This window comes from Dromiciops gliroides, chromosome 3 (assembly GCF_019393635.1).
Source record: "Dromiciops gliroides isolate mDroGli1 chromosome 3, mDroGli1.pri, whole genome shotgun sequence".
In the NCBI taxonomy this organism is placed as follows: Eukaryota; Metazoa; Chordata; class Mammalia; order Microbiotheria; family Microbiotheriidae; genus Dromiciops; species Dromiciops gliroides.
The window spans coordinates 627153198-627178857 of record NC_057863.1 but is presented as its reverse complement, the minus strand read 5'-3'; the positions used below and the strand labels follow the sequence as shown (position 1 = coordinate 627178857).

Genomic DNA, 25660 nt, shown 5'->3' with positions numbered 1-25660 from the left:
TGTGTTTTCAGTCTTTTTCCAATGTGTTGATGAACTGTGCTGGGGTTTTCCTCTTTTTGAAGGGTTTGGGGGGGTGGGGGAGGGAGAGAAGGGAATTAAAATACTATTTGTTATATGGAATGGGTCTGGAAGGGAAGGGAAGGGAAGGGAAAGGGCAGGGATTCTGGGGAAAATCTATGATGAGGTGAAAAGAGAAGACATCAATAAAAATTTATTAAAAAAAAAAAACCATCACTTGCAGCCATCTCACTCTTGCCATCTGAATTCAGGTGCCCATCAATTCTTCTTAGAATTATTCCTTGTAGTAGTCTCATAATTCATATTCCTGCTTCTGGTTTCTCCTATCTTCAACCAACCCTCCAAGTATGATAAAGTAATTTTTCAAAGGCATATAGATATCTAGTCATGTCATTCCCCTGATCAAAAGTCTTTGGTTCCCCATATACTCCAGACAAAACACAAAGTCCTCAGCCTTCCATTTAAATTCATGCATGACCCAATACAAATTTATTATTCTAACCTTACCTCACACTATTCCCCTTCACAAACTTGACATCCCAGGAAAGATGGCCCACTTATGCCATCTTCCACCTTCATACATATCTGTGTAAGCTATGTAAAATGCCCAAAACACACCATTTCCTGATCTCTGTCTTATAATTCAAGGCAGCTATTCTACTGCCACATAAAAAAAATGTTCTAAATCACTACTGATTAGAGAAATACAAATTAAAACAACTCTGAGGTACCACCTCACACCTATCAGATTGACTAATATGACAAAAAAGAAAAATAATAAATGTTGGAGAAGCACTATTAAGTCTGTATCCCAAAGAGATCATTAAAAAGGGAAAAGGACCCACATGTACAAAAATATTTCTAGCAGCTCTCTTTGTGATGGCAAAGAATTGGAAATTGAGGGGATGCCCATCAATTGGGGAATGGCTGAACAACTTGTGGTATATTAATGTAATGGAATACTATCATGATTCCTTCGGAAAATGTTATCCACATACAGAAAAAAAATGTGGAATCTGGATGCAGATTGAACCATACTATTTCTACCTTTTTTTTTTCCTTTTTCTGAGGTTTTCCCCTTTTGTTCTGATTCTTCTTTCACAAGACTAATGCAGAAATATGTTTAATGTGATTGTACATATATAACCTATATCAGACTGCTTTCTATCTTGGGGAGGGGGGAGGGAAAGGAGGGATGGAGAAAAATTTGGAAATCAAAAATCTTAAACTATCTTTACATGTAACTGGAAAATAATAATAATTTTTAAAAAAGAATTCAAGACAGCTAGGTGGTACAGTGGATAGAGCACTAGCCCTGGAGTCAGCAGGACCTGAGTTCCAAGCTGGCCTCAGATACTGTGTGACCTTGGACAAGCCACTTAACCCTGATTGCTTCTCACAAACAAGCATAAAAGCAAACAAAGGATTCAAGGTTAGGAAAATCTGAATTCAAATAGCTGTGTGATGCTGGGCAAGTCATCTACAGTCTTATTTTGTAAAAGGGGATAAATAATAGTACTAACATCACTAGGTTTTGCTGAGATCATTTTGCAAGTCAAAAGTTATGCATACCTATTACATATACCAACATACCCCAGGTCATGAGTGGAAAAAGTTTAAGAAGCCCTGGTCTAGAGGTCCTTAAGTTACACAAGCAGACCAGATGACAATGGGAAGGGACTAAAAGGGAGAAGGGCTGGAAGGCCCCAGAAGGCAGGGCTGACAGGATAGAGCTTTTGCCTTATCCCAGTTATATGAGCCTGGACAAGGGCGGGGGAGAATGCAGTGTTTCTGGGTGGCTTTCCCAAAGGGGATCTGAGACAACCAGGGACTATGGGAGGAGGGAAGAGGACAAGGCAAAGGAAAATTGGCACAGTGAAAAGAAAGAATACTGTAAGGCAGGTTGTTTCAAAATGGCAAAATTTGTTGGAGGACTTTAAAAAAAAAAGTGAAATAGATTTACATGAAATAGCTGGAATAAGAGTTGAATATGATGACTTCTGATAAATCCCTTTTGATTTTTAGCCCAACAAAATCACAAACAACTCAAAGGGTAATAAAATACAACTGTACTAGCCAGATAATAAAGTGCTTCTCCTCTCTTCTCAGAGGAACAGACAAGAACTACAGAATAAGGCATATATCTCAATACATAGTCAAAGTTTATATGTTTTCCTTAAATACAGTTTGTTACAAGTGAAAGGTATCTAGAAGAAGGAGATGGGAAAGTAATGCCAAAAAAAAGACAAGAAAGAAAAAATGTCAATGGAAAGATTAAACAAATACAAAGAAGTGAGTATCAGAGGTCAGATGAAAACTGATGAACAGGGTACTTTTTTTTTTTTGGGGGGGGGGGGGGTGAGGAAATTGGGGTTAAGTGACTTGCCCAGGGTCACACAGCGAGAAAGTATTAAGTGTCTGAGGCCAAATTTGAACTCAGGTTCTCCTGAATCCAGTGCTGGTGCTTTATGCACTGTGCCACCTAGAAGCCCTGAACAGGGCACTTTTGACAGCATGGTGTTAAAATTTAATATACATTACTTCCTAGTTTCATATATAATCTTTTTTCTTATCTGTATATTTTCAAATGTTAATGCTTGCTAAGTTCATTAAAAAAAAAAAGAAAAAATTTTAAAACACTGGAAAGGCAATCGATTTCAAAACAAAACACAACACTCAGAAAAATTCTACCTTAACAGAGGAACAATATGAAGGGTGCAGGGGAAAGAGAACAGGGCAAAAGGCTTAAATCAAACAGTGTAGTTTGCTTTTAAAAAAAATATATATATATATAAATTTTAATTTTTTAAAGCATTATTTGATATATATTTTAACCAAAAGCATGCAAATTGTACAACTTGGTAGGATCAGGAAAAGATTCAATTATTTCCCATACCATTCTACTACAGACTTTTGTTATCATAAAAGGTAAAATCTTACCCAAAATGATTGCGCACTGGGCAACACTAGGGTTGCAATGACAGATCAAGCACAGGGCATGTGTGCATGCACACATGCGCGCGCGCGCACACACACACACACACACACACACACACACACACACGTGTCTATTTTGCTTCTCAATAGCTCTACAGAGGAAAACCTCTGGCTCCATGTAAACCACATTAAAATTACATAAATTCAACCCAGAGTAAATGACTCCTGGACCAATTCTTGAAATTAACAGGAATATTAATTAATTAATTAATTAAAGACCCCACCACCATGTATTTGCATAGTATTAACTTTAGGGTATTTGAAGCCTATAAATAAGGACAATCTCTGATATTCAGAAAACCCATAAAGTACATTAGTTAAGCGCCGACTGGGTCTCACTGGAATCTAATGGGAAGAATATAACCCAAATATCCCAACTTCAGGATGAATCACCTACATCAACGATTCTAGGCCAGCTCAGAATGAGAGAACATTTATTTCACTCTACAATCAACACATAGTCTCTTCCTCTTCTAATACAAGAAATTCTCCTTTATCTGCTGGGCTTGATTTTTAAGAGACTTACTGTATTGAGTGCATTGAGCGTGGTGTCATCCCGAGAGGCAGCAACACAGCCATCCTCAGTAGAACCTCCATCACACATTCCGGCAAAAGCCGCCATGCTCCTTAATAGGGGGAAAAAAAAAGGGGGGGGGGGGAGAGAAGATAAAGCAGAGACCTTTAACCCTTGGATTACCAGACATTTTTATTTTTATCAGCCAGCTGCAACTGGATATCATTTCTATGACCACTAGAGTTCTCAGGGGTTTCTGGCTCTTTTGTGGATACCAATCTGAGAGGAACAGATACACAACTGATATAATACCCAGGTAACCTTTCTGTGACACAAAATTAACTTCATTTTAGAGTATCTGTGCTTTCTCTTCATAGGGTCCACTAAAGAGTCATAACTGTAGCTGGGATTCGATTGGTTGGGTAAAGATATTTCTATAGTCACTCTATGAAGTCAAATATTCTCTCATGTTCCCATGAATAAATAATCTACGGTTCCTTGACTGTTTCAGGCTATTCACCCATGACCTGAAATAATTCCTACCATCCCTCTCTATTTCCTGAGATAAAAACATAATAGGACCAAGGACATATTTCTGACTCATTTCACTTGAAGATAATTAACATCAGTCAAAGGTGCCTAGAAGGCCAAAGGAACAAAAATTCACATTTACAAAAGACCTTGAAGGTTTACAAGGTACTTTAGTCACAACGAGGCAGAAGATCTTCCTCACTTCCCAGCTCCCAACTAGGCCTCCATACTAGTCCTTCTCCTCTCCATCCTTCTGGATCCTCTGAAATGTTGTCTTTCCCCCATTAGGATACAATATCCTTGAGAGCAAAGACTAAGCTACTTACTTTTTTTTTTTTTAAGGCAATGGGGGTTAAGTGACTTGCCCAGGGTCACACAGCTAGTAAGTGTCAAGTGTCTGAGGCCGGATTTGAACTCAGGTACTCCTGAATCCAGGGCCGGTGCTTTAACCACTGCACCATCTAGCTGCCCCTAAGCTACTTACTTTTATTGGTATCCTTAGTGCATCGCACTAACAAGTAAGTAGACTTAATAAACCTTCTCCCCCTGCCTTCTTTTCTCCCAGATTTCACCTCCAACATCCATTACTCTCATATTTACAGATAAGAAAATAGGATAAGTGAGGTGAAACACCTTATGAAGTCTTACCACTAACCTAGCCATAACCCTCTATCCAAATTCTTTCAGAGCAGACTGTCATGTTTTATCGTTGTATCCTTATGGCCGAGAACATTGCCATGCACAAATTAAGTGCTTTTATAATGCAAATATAAATGTTTATCAAACTGAAGATATTACATAGGTAGTTTAATACAGGAAAAGTAAGTTCATTTATTTAAAATTTTTATTTAAAGATATTAACATTCTACCTACCTCTAGCCCAAATAAAAGAGGAAAACCAAATAAAAAGGACCAAATTCTCTAGAGTAGCAAATTAAAATATACTTGGAAAATGTTTAACAAAATGAATAAAAATGTAAAAATACACATCCTTATGAGTTACATAATGTTGGCATAGATAATGCTAACTTGTGGTTTTCTAAGCCAATGTGTGGCCTGCAAAGATTCCTTTCTATTTGAATTTAACCCTGCTGCCCAAGCACAGTCATCTGGTAGACATAAGCATTTTCATTTGTAATTTATATCCAATTTTGCATTATACAATGCAAAATGATGTTTGCCACATAACCCTGTCTGGTTCTGTATATAGGTCATTAAAATGGCAAAGCCATATATAACAGAAATGTGGATATGCTGCAATTCACCAACCATATTACTTCAATCAGCTGAAATCATCTTTTATTATTTTTTGAATGATCATTCCATAAGCTAGCAAAACACTTAAAAGAATTATGGAATTTTAAAGAAACTGAAAAAATTTCTATACGATCATTCTCTTTGTGTATCAATATGTTGGTTATTACTAATTTCATAAAATACTACAATGTCTACCTATAGTAAAAATTTTGCTTAATTTTTATTTTATTATTATCACATATAATTTAATATTAACAAAACTTGTGAAGGCAGCATGATATTATGAGCTAGTCAGAATTAGAAATGTCTGAACTCGTCTTTCCTCTTCCACAAGCAGGTTACACATCCTTTGCCAACTCATTTAACCCTTCTGTGTCCCACATAACTCTCTAAGATGATAAGTTGCAGGGCAGATGGAAGTTGCTTATACCATTGAAATTGCAGGGCCAAGAAAAGAAATTACTACAAGGAAAATGAAATAATCTAATTTTTATGGCTTGAAACAGCCTTAGGCATCAAGTAAAACCCTCTCATTTTTAGAATAAAGAAACTCAGGCCCAGAAAGGAAAACCAATTGCCCAAAGTCACCCAGGTAGTAAGGATAGCTCCAACATACATCCTGAAGCCATATATCGGGGACATAGGTATAATAAAAATGTAATAATTCATGGCTTTCAGAAGAATGTTAATGGATAGCTCTGTGAAAGGGGAGATATGGTTGAAACTCCTGTTGTACAGATTGGGAATTTCCCACAGGTATTCATAGGATCACAGATTTAGAGCAACAAAGAATTTTCATAATCATCTATTCCAACTCTCTCATTATTTATGATATATGTGTGTGTACACACACACACACACACACACACACACACACACACACACACACACACCCCAGAAAAGGAAGCTGGAATCCAAAAGGAAATGAAGGAAAAAGAAAGGAATACAAGGGCTAAGTGGAAGATCAGAGATTCAAACCCATCACCTCTGACTCCAATTAGAGGACTCATTCTCCTACAAACTGATTCTGTGAGCTGATGAGCTGCACACTGTAGACACTGATAAAATGCTCTCCAGACAAAGCACTATCATATTATGCTTTAATATATGATCACGTCTTGAGAGATGATAGTCTATTTTTGGTTGAAATTCCAAGGAAGGTTTAACGGATGAAGCAGAATGCTTCAGTGATCCCAAAAGGTAAACATGAAGGTTAAGAATACCACCATTTGTAGCTCTATTTTAGAATTTCCCTCTGAAAAGCTCATTCTAGGATAGGATTGTGAAAATCAAGCACAACACTGAGAATTCACTCAGAAAAATGCAGAAGTGGATCCAAACTCATTTCAACTTTTAGACAACAGAATATTTCTGGCTAATTTAGAAGATGAGGTCCAAAATGGGGGATATATGTAAAACTTTCTTACAGACAATCTCTATGATATCAGAAACACTCTAAGGCCAACACAAGAGTTTGATTTTTAGTTAGTCAGGAGTTGAACTAAATGGCCTCTGAGAAACCTTACAAATCTGACATTTTCGGTTGGAATCAGTCAAACCCCTCCCCAGCAATGCCCAAGTGCTCTGTATTTAACTCAGAATCTGAAAACAGAGTAAACTTAGTTCTCATTACCTTGCTGCCCTCAAGTACATAAGTAAGTCACAGTCATTAACTCCAGGCATCCAAACCAGTTCCTCATGCTGGGTCACAGTGTCACCATCTGGGGAAGGAAATGGCTGCAATTCAGGAAGTTTAGCCTAGAAAACAGGAACACAAATTTCAAAAGGAAGACACAAATTAGAAAAATATCTCACTAGGAAGGCCTTTACAGAGATATCACCTTTAACAGAATTCACTGAGTACTTCCTATACAGGAGTCACAGTAGTACCATGAGTCAAATGAAATATTCGTAAAACATTATATAATGTTTTTATATAAATTCTAAGGTTTATGGATACAATAAGTTATTATAACCTAGCAAGATACCTTATACACACATATATGGATATGGATATAGATATAGATATATAGATATAACCTATATCAGATTACCTGCTGTCTAGGGGAGGGGGGAGGGAGGGGAGGGAGGGAGAAAAATCTGAAATTGTAAAGCTTGTATAAACAAAAGTTGAGAACTATCTTTACATGTAACAGAAAAAATAAAATACCTTATATGTGAAAAAAAAAAGATACCTTATACACAGCGGGCACTTAAGAAATGCCTGCAGACTAATAATTCTAAATGATCTCATATTGTAGTAAATATAAACATGAAATAAAAATTTTTTAAAGTTCTAAGGACTACCTATTTAACCTTAATTTAAGAGATAATCAAACTTTCCACCTATCAAAAGGAGAACCAATATCATCATTTAGGAATGAATTTATAAATGAAGAGCCCTGAAAATATAAATGTCTCAGGAAATATATTTCATTTCTAACTAGATTTTATAAAAAGCATAAAGTTGAATTATATCAATTTATAAAATACATCTTGAACAAATCATTAAAACTACAAGAGATGAAACCAAAGAAATTTGCTAAAAGAATTTAGAGAAATAAAACAAAACAAAATAAGTTAATGGATTCAATTAATAAAATTAGCCATTTGTAGTATCAGGAAAAGAGAATTAAAAGGTTGGTGGAAAGTGGGGAGAGTTTTAAAATCTTATGACTATCTTTTACAGTTATGACATAAGACATTTCTTGGCAAACCACACATACACACACATCACAAGCTACTTGGTTGTTTCCTTATCTCTCTCCCTGCCCCTCTCCCTGCCATTTTATTTATTTTCCCTAGGAGCAATAAAATGTATTTGCCAATGAAAAAATATATGTACTGCTTTTTGATGGGGATTGGGGCTAACAGTGGGGGTAGGGTAAGGTTGGGGGGTGGGAGAGGTGTATATAAAATTCATACCTAAATTAATCCTAATTTTTCATGCTATGCTAGAAGTAAAAATTCAAATTATTAATGAGCTCTCCAAAGAGTTTTTTCAACATATAAGTAAATGATGAGGGAGGTTGGTTTGGTAGAAAGACCCATGAAGTGAAAGGTATAGGTGGAAATCTCAGGTCTGCTACTGAAATCACTGGGGAGAAGCACAGTACTCAGGATTAGAGAAATGATGTTTCTACTGTCCCCTTTACTCAGAATATACAAGAAATACCGTGTTTCAGTCTAGGGATTTGCATTGCAGGAAGAACAGTGATATACTGGAGAGTGTCAAGAAAAAGGTATTAAAGATGAAGGTCCTGAAGACAGAAGTCATGGAATGTGTAATAGGTTAATTAAACTTATTCTGCCTAGCTCCAGAGGGCAAAAGTGAGAGCAGTAATTATAAATTGAAGAATGGAAAATTTCATCTTGCTGTAAGGAAGAAGATCTTAGCAATTAAAACTATCCCAAAAATGGAAAGAGTTGCAGTGGGGACAGAGACACCCTCACTGGAGGATTACAAGGAAGACTGAATGAATACCTATCAAGTATATTTTCAAGAGAATTCTAGTTCACATATAGGCTAGCCTCAATGGTTGCTGAATTTCGTTCACTTTGGAGCTCTATATGCTTTAACAAGTCAATTAATTTCTAAGTTTCTAAGTTACTTATTTGTAAAATGAAATAGACAAGATGAACTCTAAAGTCTCTTGCTACCTCTAAATCCTATAACTAAACCAACAGGAAAAAAATGCAAATATAGTGAATTACATAATAATTAATCATATCAAATACTGCCTAAACACAACCACAGTATCTTCCAGTTAAAAAAAAAAAAAAAGCAAAATTATGACCATGGTTTTCATTAGGACTAACTGGCTACTCTTTTTTTCTGCAATTTCATAAACTGAATGCCAGGTACAATGTTCACTGAAATAGGTTTATGATCTTAAACTGAAACTTAGGAACACTTTCACAAAGGAACACTAGAAAGAGCCCTGAGATGGTAAGCAGGACATTTTAAGTTTTGATCCTAACTTATTTATTATTATTGGAATCTTAGGGAAGTCAATTAATTTCCCTTGATCTCAGTTTCTTCACTTGCCAAATAGATAAAAGATTCCCTGACACGCTTAATTTCTAGCATAAGACAAAACACATGGTACAACTGGACTGAAGCTCTCAATCGATCTCTGACCTGGACCCTGTGTGACCTCATACAAATCACTGAATCTCTCAAGTTCCACATTTTCTCTTCTGGAAAATAAAAAGGCTGGACCAGCACGACTCTTCTGGCTCTAAATCAACATAATCTTTCACTCTATTATGACACATTCAATGGAAAAGCATTTTGGAAAGGAAAAAGCACCGAACACATACAAGGGAACAGTTTCTTGGTTCATGTGCTAAGAAAATTTTTTTTTAAATAATAAAACACATGACAGCTTGGAAATTAACAGAAATCAAAATAAAAATGATTTATTCTTTAATGAATAAATGAAAAAGCACTAGTTACAAATAATTTACCAAGCACTGTGCTAAGCACTCTGCATACAAATGCAAAATGACAGTCCCAGTCATGAAGGTGTTTACGTGTAAGATGAAAATACAGATAAAAGGAAGTGGTAGGTGGCCAGGAAGGGAAATTTTGATATGATATTAATTGAAAACAAAGAGAACCCTAAAATGCTGAGTTAAAATTTTAACAAAGAACATAAAGTCCAAAAGACTTATTAATAAATCAAATGTATTTCATTTGTAAAATTTAAGATTTACAAAGTTCCTTAAAAACATCAAGTCATATAAGGACTATTTTTTTCCAATCAGTAAACCTCCAAGAAAATCTAGAAGATTTCAAAATTTTAATTTATAACATTACAATACTGATTTTCAACTTTTTTCAAGCTATAGAACAATTGCAAGTTAATAATTTTGCTTCTGGAACTGGCTGAAGGCAGATACTGGACTTCATCTCCAAAACTCATGGTTCCCAAAGATGAAATCAACTGTGAAACTCATAGCTCTTCAGCACTCTCTGCCATGGGGACACCTCCCTCTTTCTGACTGGAGTGGATGGAGGGTGAACATCAGAGAGCTCCTCCCAGATAGTCTATCATTTAAAAAGGGCACCCAGAGAATTCACCTTATCATTTCCCACCCAGCTAATTTCCTGGCCTTGATGATCTCCAGAAATTCATAATTCCCAAAGATTAAATCAACTCTGAAACTCTCAATTTCTCAGAAAACTTTCAGACCCCAGTTATATGATCATACCCTTCTGTGTTAGATTTTTAGCTTCATTTTGTTTGTTATCTCTCTGATTAGACTGGGAGCTCTTTTGTGGCAGAGAGTGTCTTATGTCTCTCTTTGTGTCCCCAGTGTTTAGTACAGTTCCTGGCACATTGTAGGTGCTTAAAAATGCTTAGTGAGAAAGCAGAGGGAGCAAACATGGAGATACAGTCAAAAGGGAAGATAATGGGATAAACAAGAACCAAGACAGATACAAAGACAAGTAAAAAAAAGATGAGGGGGAAAACAAGAAGGAGAATTCTTGTGAAGTATCATGGAAGTTTGTAAAAGTAAGGAGGGCGAGACTAGAAGACAGACTTGCTGTACGGCCTCCCTAAAAAATCTCAAGCTCACCAGAAAAACAATGATATGGTAATCAAATCACTGGGTTCTTTTGGAAGTGATTATACTGTCCAAAAGACAAAGTCTGTGAAAAGGAAAGCAGCAAGTTTCAGTGCAACAAAAGAGCTGCCTTGGTTTGTGGCCTGCACCTGAACTGGCCATTTTTGGAGCTGCTTTAAGTTCTGGTTCGTTTGAACAGAAGCATTGATTTTATCAGCCAGTTCATCACCACTGTTTCAGTCTTGTGCAATACAGCAGTCAATGGGAGGTGGTGCTTCTCCTGTTCAAGTCTAACACCTTTATGTGGAACCTTTCTGTGCCTCAGTTTCCCAACCGATTAACTAGGAAGGATAATAGCACCTAGTTTCCAGGTTTGTAGTAAGGATCAAAAAAGACAGTCGACAAAAACTTTACAATTCTACCTTCTTCTAGGCACTAGATCCAAGCCCCTCTCCCTATATTTTAGCAGACAGAAATTTCAACCATCCCCTTTCTCTCTGGATTATGCCACCTCTCCCTATCAATTAATTAGGCTGTCCTATTCCATTAAACTCTCTTCTCCTGACTCAAGCATCTTTTGTCCACAGCCTAAAACAACACTGATTGCTTTATTCTCCTAGATAACTTTATCCTTTGAGGTTTTGCAACAATGTTTTCTCTTGGTTCTGTCAGGTCTACTCTCCTCACGTGATGACGTCTTCAGCATCCATGGATTTAATGGTCATCTTCAGGTAATAATCTGGAGTAATTTACCAATCTATCAAGCACAAGTCTGTTTTCTGATCAACAGTTTAACATCTTCAAATGTCTATTAGATATTTTTAAAATAATGTCTGGTAGGCATCTCAAACTCAAATTGAACAAACCAGAATTCAGTTCCCTTTCCTATAAACCCATCCTTATTTCTAACTTCTATCTTTCTGTGGGGGCACCATTGTCCTTCCAAGTCACTGAAGTTTACAACTTTGTTAATAGTCTTGACTCCTCACTCTCAAAACTCCATATGCTCAATGATTTGTTAAATCTTGTCTTTTCTCCCTCCACAATATCCTACTTCAATTCCTTGTCATTTGTGGCCTGGACATCTTGCAAGACCTTCCTAATTGGTCCCTCTACCTCAGGCCTCTCCTGACTCTAATCCATCCTTAAATGCATATCTGACCATGTTGTTCTCCTACTGAATAAACTTCAGTGGCTCCCTACTGCCTCTAGGATGAAACATAAGCACATTCTCAATCAAACCCAAAGCTATTTTTTCCAAATGTATGAAATAATCCTCCCCCTGCCAGCCTGTAGAGCCCAGTCAAACTGGCCTCCTCACTATTGTTCCCCCACAAAATTCCATGATCTCTTGTCTCAGTGTCTTTGTGTTGGCTGTTTCCGCATACCTGGTATATGCTCCCAATTCATCTCTATCTATCAGAATTCCTTGTTTTTGTTAAAACTTGGCTAAAAAGAGACTATCTTTATAAAGGTCTTCCTGATTTACCCAGCTATGAGGACTCTATTCCCTAAATTCCCTAAATTTTTATTTTATATTCACTTAATCAATGAACATGTTCTGATTCCAGAGAGAATAGAAGCTCACAGAGGGGAGATGCTATCTGACTTATCTTTGAATCCCTAGTACCTAGCAAACAGTAGATGCTTAATAAATGCTTGATTGATTGGCTAACCACTTAAATTTGCTTTACCTGATGGCTGGGTCCAACTCGGATTTCCCCTTGGGTGCTGTTCAATCTCCTGTCAAGGAAATCAGACAGTCAATCATAGGTAGAATGGTTTTAATACAAATGTTCACATTTACATAGATAAAAATATAGATCTCAGTATTTTTTTTTTGGAGCTTGTATTCCCAATGTCCAGCACAGTCCCCTGCAAACAGTAAGTACCTAATAAAAGCTTACTGATTGGCTTTTCAGCCAGAAAATGAACCATGATGACAAAATGTCTAGGAAGGAAGGTTCTAAAAAAGGGACTGAAGCTTTTGGTGACTGCTTATAGAACCTCATCCCCACATCTCCAGTCTAGCCCCTCATAGGTTCCCTCCAAAAACTTGATAGGACATTTTCCTTAAAGACATAACAGTGCAAACACAAGTGAATCTTGGGGTACTAGCACTCAGTGTCCCTAGGTGCACTGGAGAGTCCTTTTATTTTGAATACATGGTTGAGAGATTTGGACCGGCAGATTTTCTAAGTCAGTGTGCCTGAGATCTTGTGCAGTTTGGAAAAGCTGATAAAAGAAATAATCATCATAGTCCCTTGTCCCCCATAATGCTGTCATTCAGTTGGGTGAAATAACATGTGAAATTAAAATGAAACAACAACAACAAAAAACTATATGAATCAATAACATCACAAGTACAAAATATAAAAAAGAGGATCTGTAAGAGTAAAGGAGATAGAAAAAAGAAAACTGATCTGTCAGACTGAATTATTCAGGGAAATACTTCCTGAGAATAATCATTTTAAATCAGGCTGAGATATGATGAGCACAGAATGGAATATAGGAGGTCCCTGAAAAGAGAGGGGATGGGTATAAAGAGACAGCAAGTAGCATAAAACAGGCTTTATAAAAGAGATACTACTTTAGGAAATGGCATCAGATAATTTTGGAGTATAAGCAGAAAGAGAGTAGAAATGGTATAGGCCCTATACTGCCATGGGCAACAGGAAATTATGTATTATTCAGCAGGAAAGTGGCATGTGAAAGGGAAAGAATGAAGATTATTATGGTATCTTTATTACTGATTAAATCTGTAAAATTGAAATTGGAGGCTGGGATATTAGCTAAGTGATTATTTCTAATTTTGTTATAATTAAGGAGTTTTCCAAAATGCCTTATATAAAATATTTAAAATTAAAGGGTAAGTCTCCTAAAGGATAAGAAAATATGAATGACATCAGAATGTCTAAATTAATGTTCTCTATAGTTAACAGGACTTTAAAAAAGAGAAAACTCCACAATACTGAATTGTGCCTGGTACAAATTTTTTGGATGGCAAAATGGGAATATAGAATAGATTCATAAATGTAACGTGAGGAATAAAAGAGGCTATTTCTACAAAATATCCATATCTTTTTCATTTATAATGGCAAAAAATGGAAATTACATATGACTTAAGATCATATACCTCTAATGATTGCATCATTTGCAGATTTCTTATCAGTTGAATTAGAACAGGAAAAATCACAATTACAACTATTATTTAGAAGAGAAACAAAACCAAAGATAAAGGAACTAAACACTCAAAAGGGGATACTGAACAAAAAAAATCTGTAAGTTTATTATGCCTATAAGCTCAGAACATGATTGCAATGATTACACCAGAGAGATCTGTCTAAAAATTCATAAAGGAGGAGGCAGATAAGGTGGCTGGATTCAGGAGGATCTGAGTTCAAATTTGGCCTCAGACACTTGACACCTACTAGCTGTGTGACCCCGGGCAAGCCACTTAAACCTCACTGCTTGCCCCCCCCCCCAAATCATAAAGGATAACACAAATGGATTTTAAAATGTCTGCTATCTAAAAAATAATATATAGTTGTATGACCAAGACACTGAACAAATATATATTTACTCATGCATAGTGATAAATATTGTTCAGCTCCAATAAGTGCCTAGGGTAGGAGGAAGCTGTGCCAAGGACTGAATAAGAGGGAACAGAAAAAAATCCGGGACTAACGAGGTATAAGTCTCTCATACTCTGTTTTGGCTTATTCGGGTCTAGGTAAAACGTTTTAGGATGTACGCTAATACAATAGGGAGCATTTACTATAAGACCCCCAGGGTGATAAATGGCCACAAGAAGATGCCATAAAAGGACTAAGTGAAGGACCTGGGGCCACCATGGGGAGGAACATAGCCTGGAGAATGAAAGACTAGGGACAGGACCAAGAAGGAAACATAACAACCATCTCCAGTGATCTGAAGTGTCATCACATAGAAAAGAGATTCAACTTGTTCTTGGTTCCAGAGCACAATACTGGGAAGAAAGGTTGGAAGGTACAGAGAGGAAGGTTTCATTTTGATACAAAGAGGACCTGAGTTCAAATCCGGCCTCAGACACTTTACACACTTACTAGCTGTGTGACCCTGGGCAAGTCACTTAACCCCAATTGCCTCACCAAAAAAAAAAAAAGTAAAGCAAGAGACTAAATCTCTGCAAAGGGGTAGGATGGTGGTTGTCTTCTCATGCCTCTTGTTTTGAGCTGTACTTTGCAATATTCACTATTATTCTGTTGTGGATGTCCCTTACATTTACACTATTGTAGTGATTATGTATATTTTTTTGGCCCTGCATACTTAGGGCTACATAAATTCATGCAGATCTTTCTCTGATTCTCTGTATTTATTATATTCATAATTTCTTAACTGGTGAGTAATATCCCAATATATTTAGCCATGCCCCAATCTTTAGTCATCTACATTGTGATTTGCCTTAAATGCAAACTCAATTATGTTATCCTTCTACTAAAATGAACTGTAGTAGCTCTTTATTCTTTCTAGGATCTAGTATAAATTAGGCACCAACTATTTGTCAAGCACTTGGAATACAAAGAAAAGGCAAAAACCAGATCCTACTCTCAAGAAACACACAGTCTAATGGAAGAAGCAACATGCAAACTATATACTAAATTCTGCGTTCCCCTTTTCACCTTTTAAAGTCCTTCATAAACTGGCTCAAACTTTGTTTATTTTTGGGGGGGGAGGGGGGGAGAGAAGCAATGAGGGTTAAGTGACTTTCCCAGGGTCAGACACCTAGTTAAGTGTCAAGTGTCCGAGGCCAGATTTGAACTCAGGTCCTCCTGAATCCAGGGCCGGTGCTTTATCCACTGTGCCACCTAGCTGCCCCCTCAAATTTAAATTTTTAACCTCACTTTATGTGTATGTATTGGGGTGGGGAGTGGACATGAGAAAAGAGGTAGGAGAAGAGAGGGAAGGAAAGAAGAGGAAAGGAGGAAGAGAGAAGACAAGGGAGAGGGAAGAAGAGGTGGAGGGACATGTTTTCAATGACCAAGCATTTATTTTCATTTCCCCTCTGCCTCCTTGGACTTGTAACAAATGTTCATAGTAAAGCAAAACAAACTCCCAATGGGCCATGTCCAAAAATTTATGTCTCACTGTGCTTATTTTAGCCCATGACTTCTGTGTCAGGAGATGGGGAAAATTCTTCTTATTGGCCCTCTGGAATCAAGGCTGATCATTTGTTCATGATAATGCTTAAGTCATTCCAAGTTGTTTGATTTAAAATGCTGGTAATTATATTATAAATTGTTTTCCAGGTTCTGCTCAGTTTAACTCTGCAATAGTTCACACAACTGTTTCCAAATATCTCTGAAACCATTCCCTTCGTTAGTATTCCTTTATATTCAAATAACATTTTTTTTTCAGCCACAACTGACTGAAGGAAGACCATAAAAGCCTATTAGAGGTAAAGGGAAAATTGATGAGTACTCTTTTATTTTTCAGTTCATTGTCACCGCCCAAAAAGCTACTAAAAATATTTTTGTAAACACTGATCCTTTCTTCTTTTTTCTTTCCCCAACTTTTTGTAGTTAAAAGTAGTGGTATAACAGAGTCAAACATTTTTACAATCTAGAAACTTTTGGGTCACAGTTCCAAATTAGTTTGTGGCAGGTTTTCCCACTGCTCCTCTAATATTTATCATTTTCCTTTCTTTTTTTTTTAAACCATCATATTTGCTTTAATTTGTATTTCTCTAATTTGTGATTTGGAACATTTTTTTTCATTTAGCTATTGATAGTTTGGATTTCTTCTCTTTAGAACTGCCTGTTTATATCATCTGACCATTTGAAAATTGAAAATTTTACTCTTAGAAATCTAAATCGGGGCAGCTAGGTAGCGCAATGGATAGAGCACCGGCCCTGGAGTCAGGAGTACCCGAGTTCAAATCCGGCCTCAGACACTTAACACTTACTAGCTGTGTGACCCTGGGCAAGTCACTTAACCCCAATTGCCTCACTAAAAAACAAAAACAAAAACAAAACCAGAAATCTAAATCAATTCCTTGTACTGTATGCTTTGATCTTCACTATACATCACTTCCCTTTCTATATTCAATTATCCAGCCAAACTGACCTTCATGCTGTTCCTCAAATACAGTGGTTTGCTTCCATTTCCATTCCTTTGCACATCCCAATGCCGAGAATCCACTCCCTCCTTACATCTCCCTCATAGAGTCCTTTTCTTAGAAATGAAGCTGGAATATGACTTGCTACCAGAATCTTTACCTGGTGACCAAAAAAGCTAGGGCTCTTTGTGTTAACTACCAGCTCAAAAGAAACATGAGATGTGCCAATTTAGAGATAGCTCCACTCCAAATGTTCATGTGGATCATTTGTGCCCAACCTGTAGCAGAACCTTCGGAACTTGCATTGGTCTGATCAGCAACACCGTAACCTTGAGCCCAACATACTGATGTCATCTGGGTCCTCTTTTAGAACAAGGGACAACAACCAACCACCTTAACAAAATGATAGCTATCATGTACAGATTGCTTTGAGGATGGTACTTGACAAAAATGATTTCATTTTATGCTTATGATAACCCTGACAGGTAGGTGCTATTATTATCCCAATTTTACAGATGAAGAAACCGAAGTAGACAGAGCTTAAGGGACATTGTCCTTGGGCAAATAACCAGTATGCATTTAGGACTGAATCCGACTTCAGATCTATCACTCTATCCACAGTACCTACCACCTAGCTTCTTTATGAAAGCTTCTCGAAAGAAAGAATAATTTTTCCCTTTTATTTGTATTTTGATTGCCTGGTATATAGTAAAAATTTAATAAATACCTTCATATTTTTCCCATAACAATCTGTAAAACGCAAGGTAGTTGGTAGTACAAGTACTAATATTTTCTTCTTATAAATAAAGAGACTAACACTAAATGGACTTGAATGTAGGTCTTCCCATTCTAAACCAAATAATCAAATTCATTATATGAGAATACATTAAACATTTATGAAGCAACTTTAATTCAACTTAACATATCTATCAATCTCCTCTTACAAATTAAGCATTGTGCAAAGATATTGAGCAATAAAAAAAAAAAAAAAGGAAAACAACATGGTCCCTGCCTTAAAAGATTGTATAAATCAAGAGAAGGGAATGAACCATATACACAAGTAAGTATGATACATGGCAATATATGATGGAGTCAAAGAAAAAATTAAAATTTCAAAGTAGTCTAAGAAAATTTGAGGTCAGGCAGGTGGCACTTGAGCTGAATTATTGGGGAAGAAAGGATTTCAGGTGAACAGAGGTGAGGAAGAAATGTCTCTCAGGAATGAAGCAGTGACATTCAAGCAAAAACAAGCACTGTCCTGGATGTATGGACAGAGGCAGAAGAATGCCAGAGAAATTCAGGAACAGCTAGTCATTCTACTGAGCTGGAACACCATGTATGAGAGAGAGAAATAGACTTGAAGAATGTTAACAAGGTCATAGGAACCATACTGAAAAAGAGTGAATGATAGGCTAAGGAGTATTTTATCCAAAAGGAAAAAGGTTTTTGATCAGAGAATTGCCATATTCAGACTTGTGCATTAAGGAACTTACTTTGGCAGTTCTATGAAATATAACAGGGGTCATACCATTAAGAGTGCTCTAAGTTGCCATGGCAACTTCCAGGAAAACATGTGCTCACCTCTAAAAGACTTCTTAGTTTGGAATGATGCCATAAATCCTTTTTGGTCACATGGTTGAATATAGAAAGGAGACATTTAGATTTCTATTGTATATGTAAAGAGAAAGGAGTTATATGCAAGAAATCTAGAGATAAAAATGACAAGACTTGGCAACTGACGGCATATGTAGAGTGAGTGACACTAAGAGGTCAAAGATGGGACCAAAGCTATGAATATGGTTAAATGGTACAGCAGGGGCACCATCAACAGAAAATAGGAAATTCATTAAGTAGAGCATTTCCAGGGTGGAGGCAGGCAAGAATATGAAGAATTTAGAACAGTAGGCTCTAGGCTAAGAGAAACAAAGTATAAATAAGGCAGTGAAAAGTCTTTGAAATCACAGAGCTTGCAAACTAATAGAGATATATAACACATTCAAAATTAAAATATTTAAGTACATAAAAGAGATCCAAGCAAATTAAGATAAAGGGAGAACAATCATTAGTACTAGGGGGGTGAGGAGGACTTTTACAAAAGAAGTAGCTTTAAGATAAGCTTTGAGAAGGACTTTAACAGGCTAAAAAAAAATAAAATAAAATAAAAATACACACACACACACACACATATATCATGGTATTCCAGAGTAAATAGGGAGAGAATAAATAGAGAAAATGAGATTTAAACTGGAAAAGAATGATAAAAAATATATATATATGGAGGGCCTGGGATGCCTAAGAGGTATGAATAAAAAAAAAGATACTATTCACAAATTAGTGAAAGTGCAAAGTCTGTCTTGTTATACAATATGCTAGGCAAGTGGCAGAGGGGTCATGTAATAAATAGGGTAAGAAACAGTGAGATGAGAGTACATGGGTGTATGATTTGGGAGCAAGAAACTAAGCTTGGCCTACTATTTTCACTTTATTTGTTGTTGGTTCTTTTGGTTTTGTTTTGCTTTTTCTTTCTTGTGGTTTTTCCCTTTTGTTCTGATTCTTCTTTCACAACATGACTAATGGGGAAATATGTTTAAAATGATTGTACATATATAACCTAAAACAGATTGCTTGCTGTCTTGGGGATGAGGGAGAGAAGAAAAGGAAGGGAAAAAAATTGGAACTCAAAATCTTACTAAAATGAATGGTGAAAACTATCTTTACGTGTAATTGGGAAAAAATAATATTAAGGAAAAAGAGAAAAAGAAACTAAGCTTGGTTTTGGTTGTTGGATCCGAGGTAATATTAGAGAAGTCTTAAAGACAAAATTAAGCATCAGGATAAGGAAGGAGAGTGAATGATAGAATGCTGGAAACTACTACCAGTAAGAGGTGAGGGAATAGTCAGTCAAACAGAGAAGTTGGAGAGTAGGTTAAGAATCAGGAAAATGTAGTCTCTTAGAAACTGAAAGAAGGAAAAAAAAAAGAATAACTAATGGACCATACTATGGGACAGTTAGTGGGTAAGGAGTGAAAAAAAAGCCACTAAATTGAGGAAGTCCTTTTCACCACAAAGAGAATAATTTCAGTAAGTTGGTAAGGATGGTAGCCAGATTAGATGTGGCTAAAGAGTAACAGGGGTAGTGAAGCATCAAAGGCAGTAAGTATAGACAATTTTATCTGAAAGTTTAACAATTTCAGGGAGATTTCAGCTAGGATGGGAACTGGAGTGGGTAAGGAGGGTAAATGGAGGAAGTTTTGAATGTTTCTTGAAGGAGAATGAGCAGTGCAAAGACAAATTAAAAATAACTGAGAAAAGACTGAGGCAAGAGACTAGGAAAGGTAAGAAAATACAAATCAAGAACAAAATTGTAGGGGTTAACTTTAGCCAGGCCACGCTATGCACTGAAACAAAAAGAAAATTATAAGTGAAGACAAAGAGGTTCTAAGTTGTCAGGGGAGAGGAAATAGTGACCAGAACTATGCTGAGAAGGATTCTACACCTCAGTTTCTTTTCAACCAAGTAGGTCAGGGGAACCTGGAGTCTGTGCTCACACACATTGTGTACAGGTGTTTGCATACTCTGAAACCAAAACAAGGTCCAGGGTTAGAAAGAAAAATCAGATATAAAGAGTAGCAAGCAGACTGTGACCTGGATCAGATTTCTTAGGATTTACTGAAAATAAGAAGTTCCTTGAACACTTGAAAAATAGAACTGACTTGGTGCCCAGTGAATGCACTGACAAGATGCCAATAATATGAAGACGATAAAATGCCCAAATACTCCCTCAAGAACCACATAGTGTATGGCCAAAACACAAAGTTCCAATTCTTGAGGTAAAGTTAGAAGAGTGAGTAAATTAAAAAACTACATTTGTGATAAAAACCTATTATAGAGACAGAAAAAGACAAACCAGAAACTCAGATAAAGAAGATAATTCCAAAAGATCTTCAAGCAAAGGGTCAAAGAAAACCACATCATGGACACAAAGGCAACTAGAAATGCTAGAATAAAAATAAAGAAAAATCAAGATTTTTGAAAATAAATTTGAAATGATATTATAAATGAAATGAGAACTCTAGAAGAAATAAATGGAAATATTGGCATATAATACATGGGAACACTGAAAGAAATATCTGGAAGGAGAATTCACAGTTTACTGCAGGAGGTATTACTCCAGTAACTTGAAAATTAGAGGAAACCAAATTAATGGTTCCAACAGAAGGCAACAAATTCTTATTAAAAGGCAAAATAATTTTATAAAAAATGAATCACACAGGTATCACACAGCAAACATAACTGAACTGAAGAACTTGTAAAGGAGAGACAATTTAATATTTTATGGATTAAATTAATGCCATGATCTGCTCCTCTGCCCTCTTGTTATCACCACCCCACCAAAAGCTAGGATATGTTTCATGAAATCATAAAGAACAACCAGTCAGATATAGTAGAATTAACCGGAAAAATTAAACTACAAAGAATGCAGTCAGGGGCAGCTAGGTGGCGTAGTGGATAGAGCACCGGCCCTGGAGTCAGGAGGACCTGAATTCAAATATGGCCTCAGACACTAAACACTTACTAGCTGTGTGACCCTGGGCAAGTCACTTAACCCCAATTGCCTCACCAAAAAAAAAAAAAAAATTGCAGTCAACTCCCAAAAGAAATATAAAAATTACCTGAAAAGATTCCAAAACAAAGAGTTAAAATACTGAGGAGCCACAGACAGGATAATACAAGATTAGATAGCTATTGCATTAAAGATGCAAAGACATTGAAATGTTAGTACAACCAAGAAAAAAATACAAATCTCAGAGAAAACATGGACTTTTAGTGAAATAAAGAACTTCTAAATGTTCCTAATAAAACGACAAGAAGTGAGTAGATTTTTAGAAAAAGACATTTTAAAAGTTAAAAGAAACAGAAAAATGTAAATATCAAAGAGTAATCAGAAGGAATTATACAAGGATGAAGTGTTTACATTCTAATAGGGAGTAATGTTACTGGTATGCTCCCTCAGAACTTGAATGTCAACACTGACTGTTAGATTGTAAGTTTCTTGAGGGCAGAGAATGCCTTTGGCCTCTTTTTGTATCCTCAGAGTTTAGCTCAGTGTCTGACACATAGTAGGTGCTTAATAAGTATGAACTGTGGGGGCAGCTAGGTGGCACAGTGGATTCCAGAGGACTTGAGTTCAAATCTGGCCTCAGACACTTGACACTTACTAGCTGTGTAACCCTGGACAAGTTACTTAACCTTCACTGCCCCACAAGAAAACAAAACAAAACAAACAAACAAAAAAAACCACATACACAAAAATAAAACCCAAAAACAAATAAGTATGAATTGATTATTGAAATATTTAAATAAGAGACATGACAGTGTTTTTATTATGTTTTGATAATGATACAAGGAAAGAGAGGAAAAGTAACACATTAGAGAACAAAGTAGAGGAACTTATTATATCACACAGTAGGTGTGTACAAGTAGGAAACTATATAAAAAAAGAATGAACATTAGATTCTTGTGAGCTACTTAAGGATAAGTACTATCTTTTGATGTTCTTTGTATCTCCAGTGTACTTTGCACCACAGTGTTTAATAAATGTTTACTGACTGAATGAGGAATGGGTAGGGGCAGTAAGTCCCACTGGAATGTCATCTTTACCACTAGTCAAAGGGTAGAATACACACAAAAACACAAAGAGTTTGGTAGAGAAATACATTGAACTCAACAGGAAAACAGGAGGAAATAGGGAGTGGTAAAAGAAGAACAGGGAGGGTCAATACAGGAAAAAACTGGTCATAAGCAAAACAAACACTAACCCTTGAAGGGGGCAAATGTGAAGACATATTTTAAAGGGGTGAAAAAAGATTAAAATCCTGTTGGCATTTGAAGAAGAAAAGAAGAGCAAAGAGCCAGATACTTAGACCTATTCATGCAGAACACACTATTTCTTTCGGTCCTGCTATTCTTCCTTATAAAGAGGAAAATGGTGGCCTCGGACACTCAACACTCGACTTCAGACACTTGACATTTACAAGTCACTTAACCCTCAGTGCCCCACCCCCACCCCAAAAAAGAGGGAAATGGGAGTAGAGAGATGAAGGGTATCAGAATATTATGGGGGAAAAACCCCACAAAAGTAATGATTAGAATTACTAACAAAAGAGGAGAGGGGAAGGGGGAGGAGAAGGAAGAAGGGAAGAGGAAGAGAATGAAAAGTTAAAGACATTAACAGAATTTTAGAAAAGTTAGACATCACAGATGTCTGGCAATTACTGAATGGGAACAGAAATAAGTACAATTATTTCCCAGGACTGAATGTTAATTTGACATATACCGATCATCCATAACGGCATAAAAACATCACAAACAAATGTAGCTAAGCAGAAACATCTTTGATTGACCACAATGCAATAAAATTATATTCATTTAAGGCTTCATGAAAAAAAGTATGAAGGGGACCAAACAATGCTAGATACCATAGTATACTATGAAGCATTAATTGTCAATTCAATTTAGTATTTGTTAAAAATAGAGGTTGATCAGTGGAACAGATTAAGTATATACTATACGTAAATAAAGAAAATAATACAGTAGCCTAGTGCTTAATAAACTCAAAAGACTTCAGCTACTGGAGCAGAGACTCACCTCTTAACAAAAAATGTCAGAAAAAATGTAAAGATCTCAGCCAGAAATTTTAGGTTTAGACCACATTCCATACCAAGATAAGTTCCCAAAAAATACATAATTTTGACAAAAAAGGGTAAGTAACATCATGAGAAGAGAAACAAGAAATAAAATGTCGTTCAGATCTATGGATAGAGGGAAAGTTTATGGCCGAAATAAGGATACGAAGGGTAGAGAGGCTCAAAAAAGATTAAATGGACAATATTAATTAGATAAAATTAAAATTTTTGTACAAACAAAACTGATGTAGGCAAAATTAGAAGGGAAAAAATCTTTGTAGAAAGTTACGCCGATAAAAATCTCAGAATAGATTGAAATATATAAGAATAGTTCTTTTCAATTAATAAATCAACAACAGATATGTTGGCCAATCAATAAACATTTATTAAGAGTGACATGTCAGGGCAGCTAGGTGGTGCAGTGGATAAAGCACCAGCCCTGGATTCAGGAGGACCTGAGTTCAAATCCAGCCTCAAACACTTGACACTTACAGCTGTGTTACCCTGGGCAAGTCACTTAACCCTCATTGCCCCACAAAACAAATAAACAAACAAATAAGTAGATTAAAAAGTGCCAAGTCAAGTATTATGTTAAACACTAAGGACACAAAGAAAGGCAAAAGAGTGTCCTTGCTCTGAAGAAGTTTATAGTCTAACAGGGGACACAGCATGCAAATAAATGTGCACAAACATGCCATATAGAGGATATATTGGAAATAATCAACAGAGGTATGGCACTAGCATTTAAGGGGAAGGGGTGGTGAGAAGAACAGAAAGGTGGGATTTTTAAGTGGGACTTGAAGGAAGTCAGGGAAGCCAGGAAGGCAGAGATAAGGAGGGAGAATATTCCAGGGATGGGGGAGGCCCTCAGAATCAAGAGATGGAGGGTCATGTGTGAGGAACAGCAAGGGGGTAAGTTTCCAGTGATCCTAGGTCACTGGGTCACAGAGTGAATGGAAGCAAGTAAAGGGGCAAGCAGATGGCTTTTGAATGTAGATCTTAGAGGTAATAGGGAGCCACTGGAGATTTTAGAGTAGGGGGTGACATGGTCAAACTTGTGATTAAAGAGTGAAAGATGGAATAGGGTGAGTAGAGAATTAAAGCAGAAAAACCAAGCAGCAAGCTATGTCCAGCTGTGAGATAAGAGCTTAGAGTGGTGCCTGGATCAGAGGAAAAAGGAGAGCTTTCATGGAAGATATTATTAAGATAAAACCAAGAGGCAATGGCAATAGATTGGACATAAACATGCAGTTTTCCAAGAAAGAAATCTATACTAACAGTAACCAAAGGGGAGGGGCGGGGGGAAGAGAATGCTTCAAATAACTAAAAATTGGAAAACTCAATATCAGGCTGGTGAAGATAAAAACAAACATGATAAATGTAGGAGGGTCAGCAGGAAAATAAGAATACTAAGTATAGCTGTGAATTGGTATAGCCATTCTGTAAACCAATTTCCAACTACGGCTAAGAGACCTAGATGTACAAAAATATTTATAAAACTCATTTTGTGGTGGCAATAAACTGGAAACTAAAAGGAGGGACATTAAGACATTATGATCTATTAAGAGGGAGGAAAGGAGGAAGGAAAGAAGGAAGGAAAGAGGAGGAGGGAGGGAAGGAGTAAGGGAGTGAAGGAGGGAGGGAGGGAGGGAGGGAGGGAGGGAGGGAGGGAGGGAGGGAGGGAGGGAGGGAGGGAGGGAGGGAGGGAGGGAGGGAGGGAGGGAGGGAGGGAAGGAAGGAAGGAAGGAAGGAAGGAAGGAAGGAAGGAAGGAAGGAAGGAAGGAAGGAAGGAAGGAAGGAAGGAAGGAAGGAAGGAAGGAAGGAAGGAAGGAAGGAAGGAAGGAAGGAAGGAAGGAAGGAAGGAAGGAAGGAAGGAAGGAAGGAAGGAAGGAAGGAAGGAAGGAAGGAAGGAAGGAAGGAAGGAAGGAAGGAAGGAAGGAAGGAAGGGAGGGAGGACTCTCTGAACAATGCAATAACCAATGACTG

General features: G+C 36.8%; 1 protein-coding gene across 3 annotated transcripts in view; it reads right to left on the bottom strand.

Annotated features, from left to right (window-relative positions):
• RERE (arginine-glutamic acid dipeptide repeats) overlaps positions 1–25660 on the bottom strand; it is a 583895-nt gene that overhangs the window by 172169 nt on the left and 386066 nt on the right. For all 3 annotated transcript variants that reach the window (XM_043991371.1, XM_043991372.1, XM_043991373.1), the window contains 3 exons: positions 12586–12634; positions 6951–7075; positions 3542–3641 (listed from right to left, as the gene is read on the bottom strand). In XM_043991371.1, the coding sequence (XP_043847306.1) occupies positions 3542–3641; positions 6951–7075; positions 12586–12634 (274 nt within the window). The remainder of the gene's footprint in view (positions 1–3541; positions 3642–6950; positions 7076–12585; positions 12635–25660) is intronic.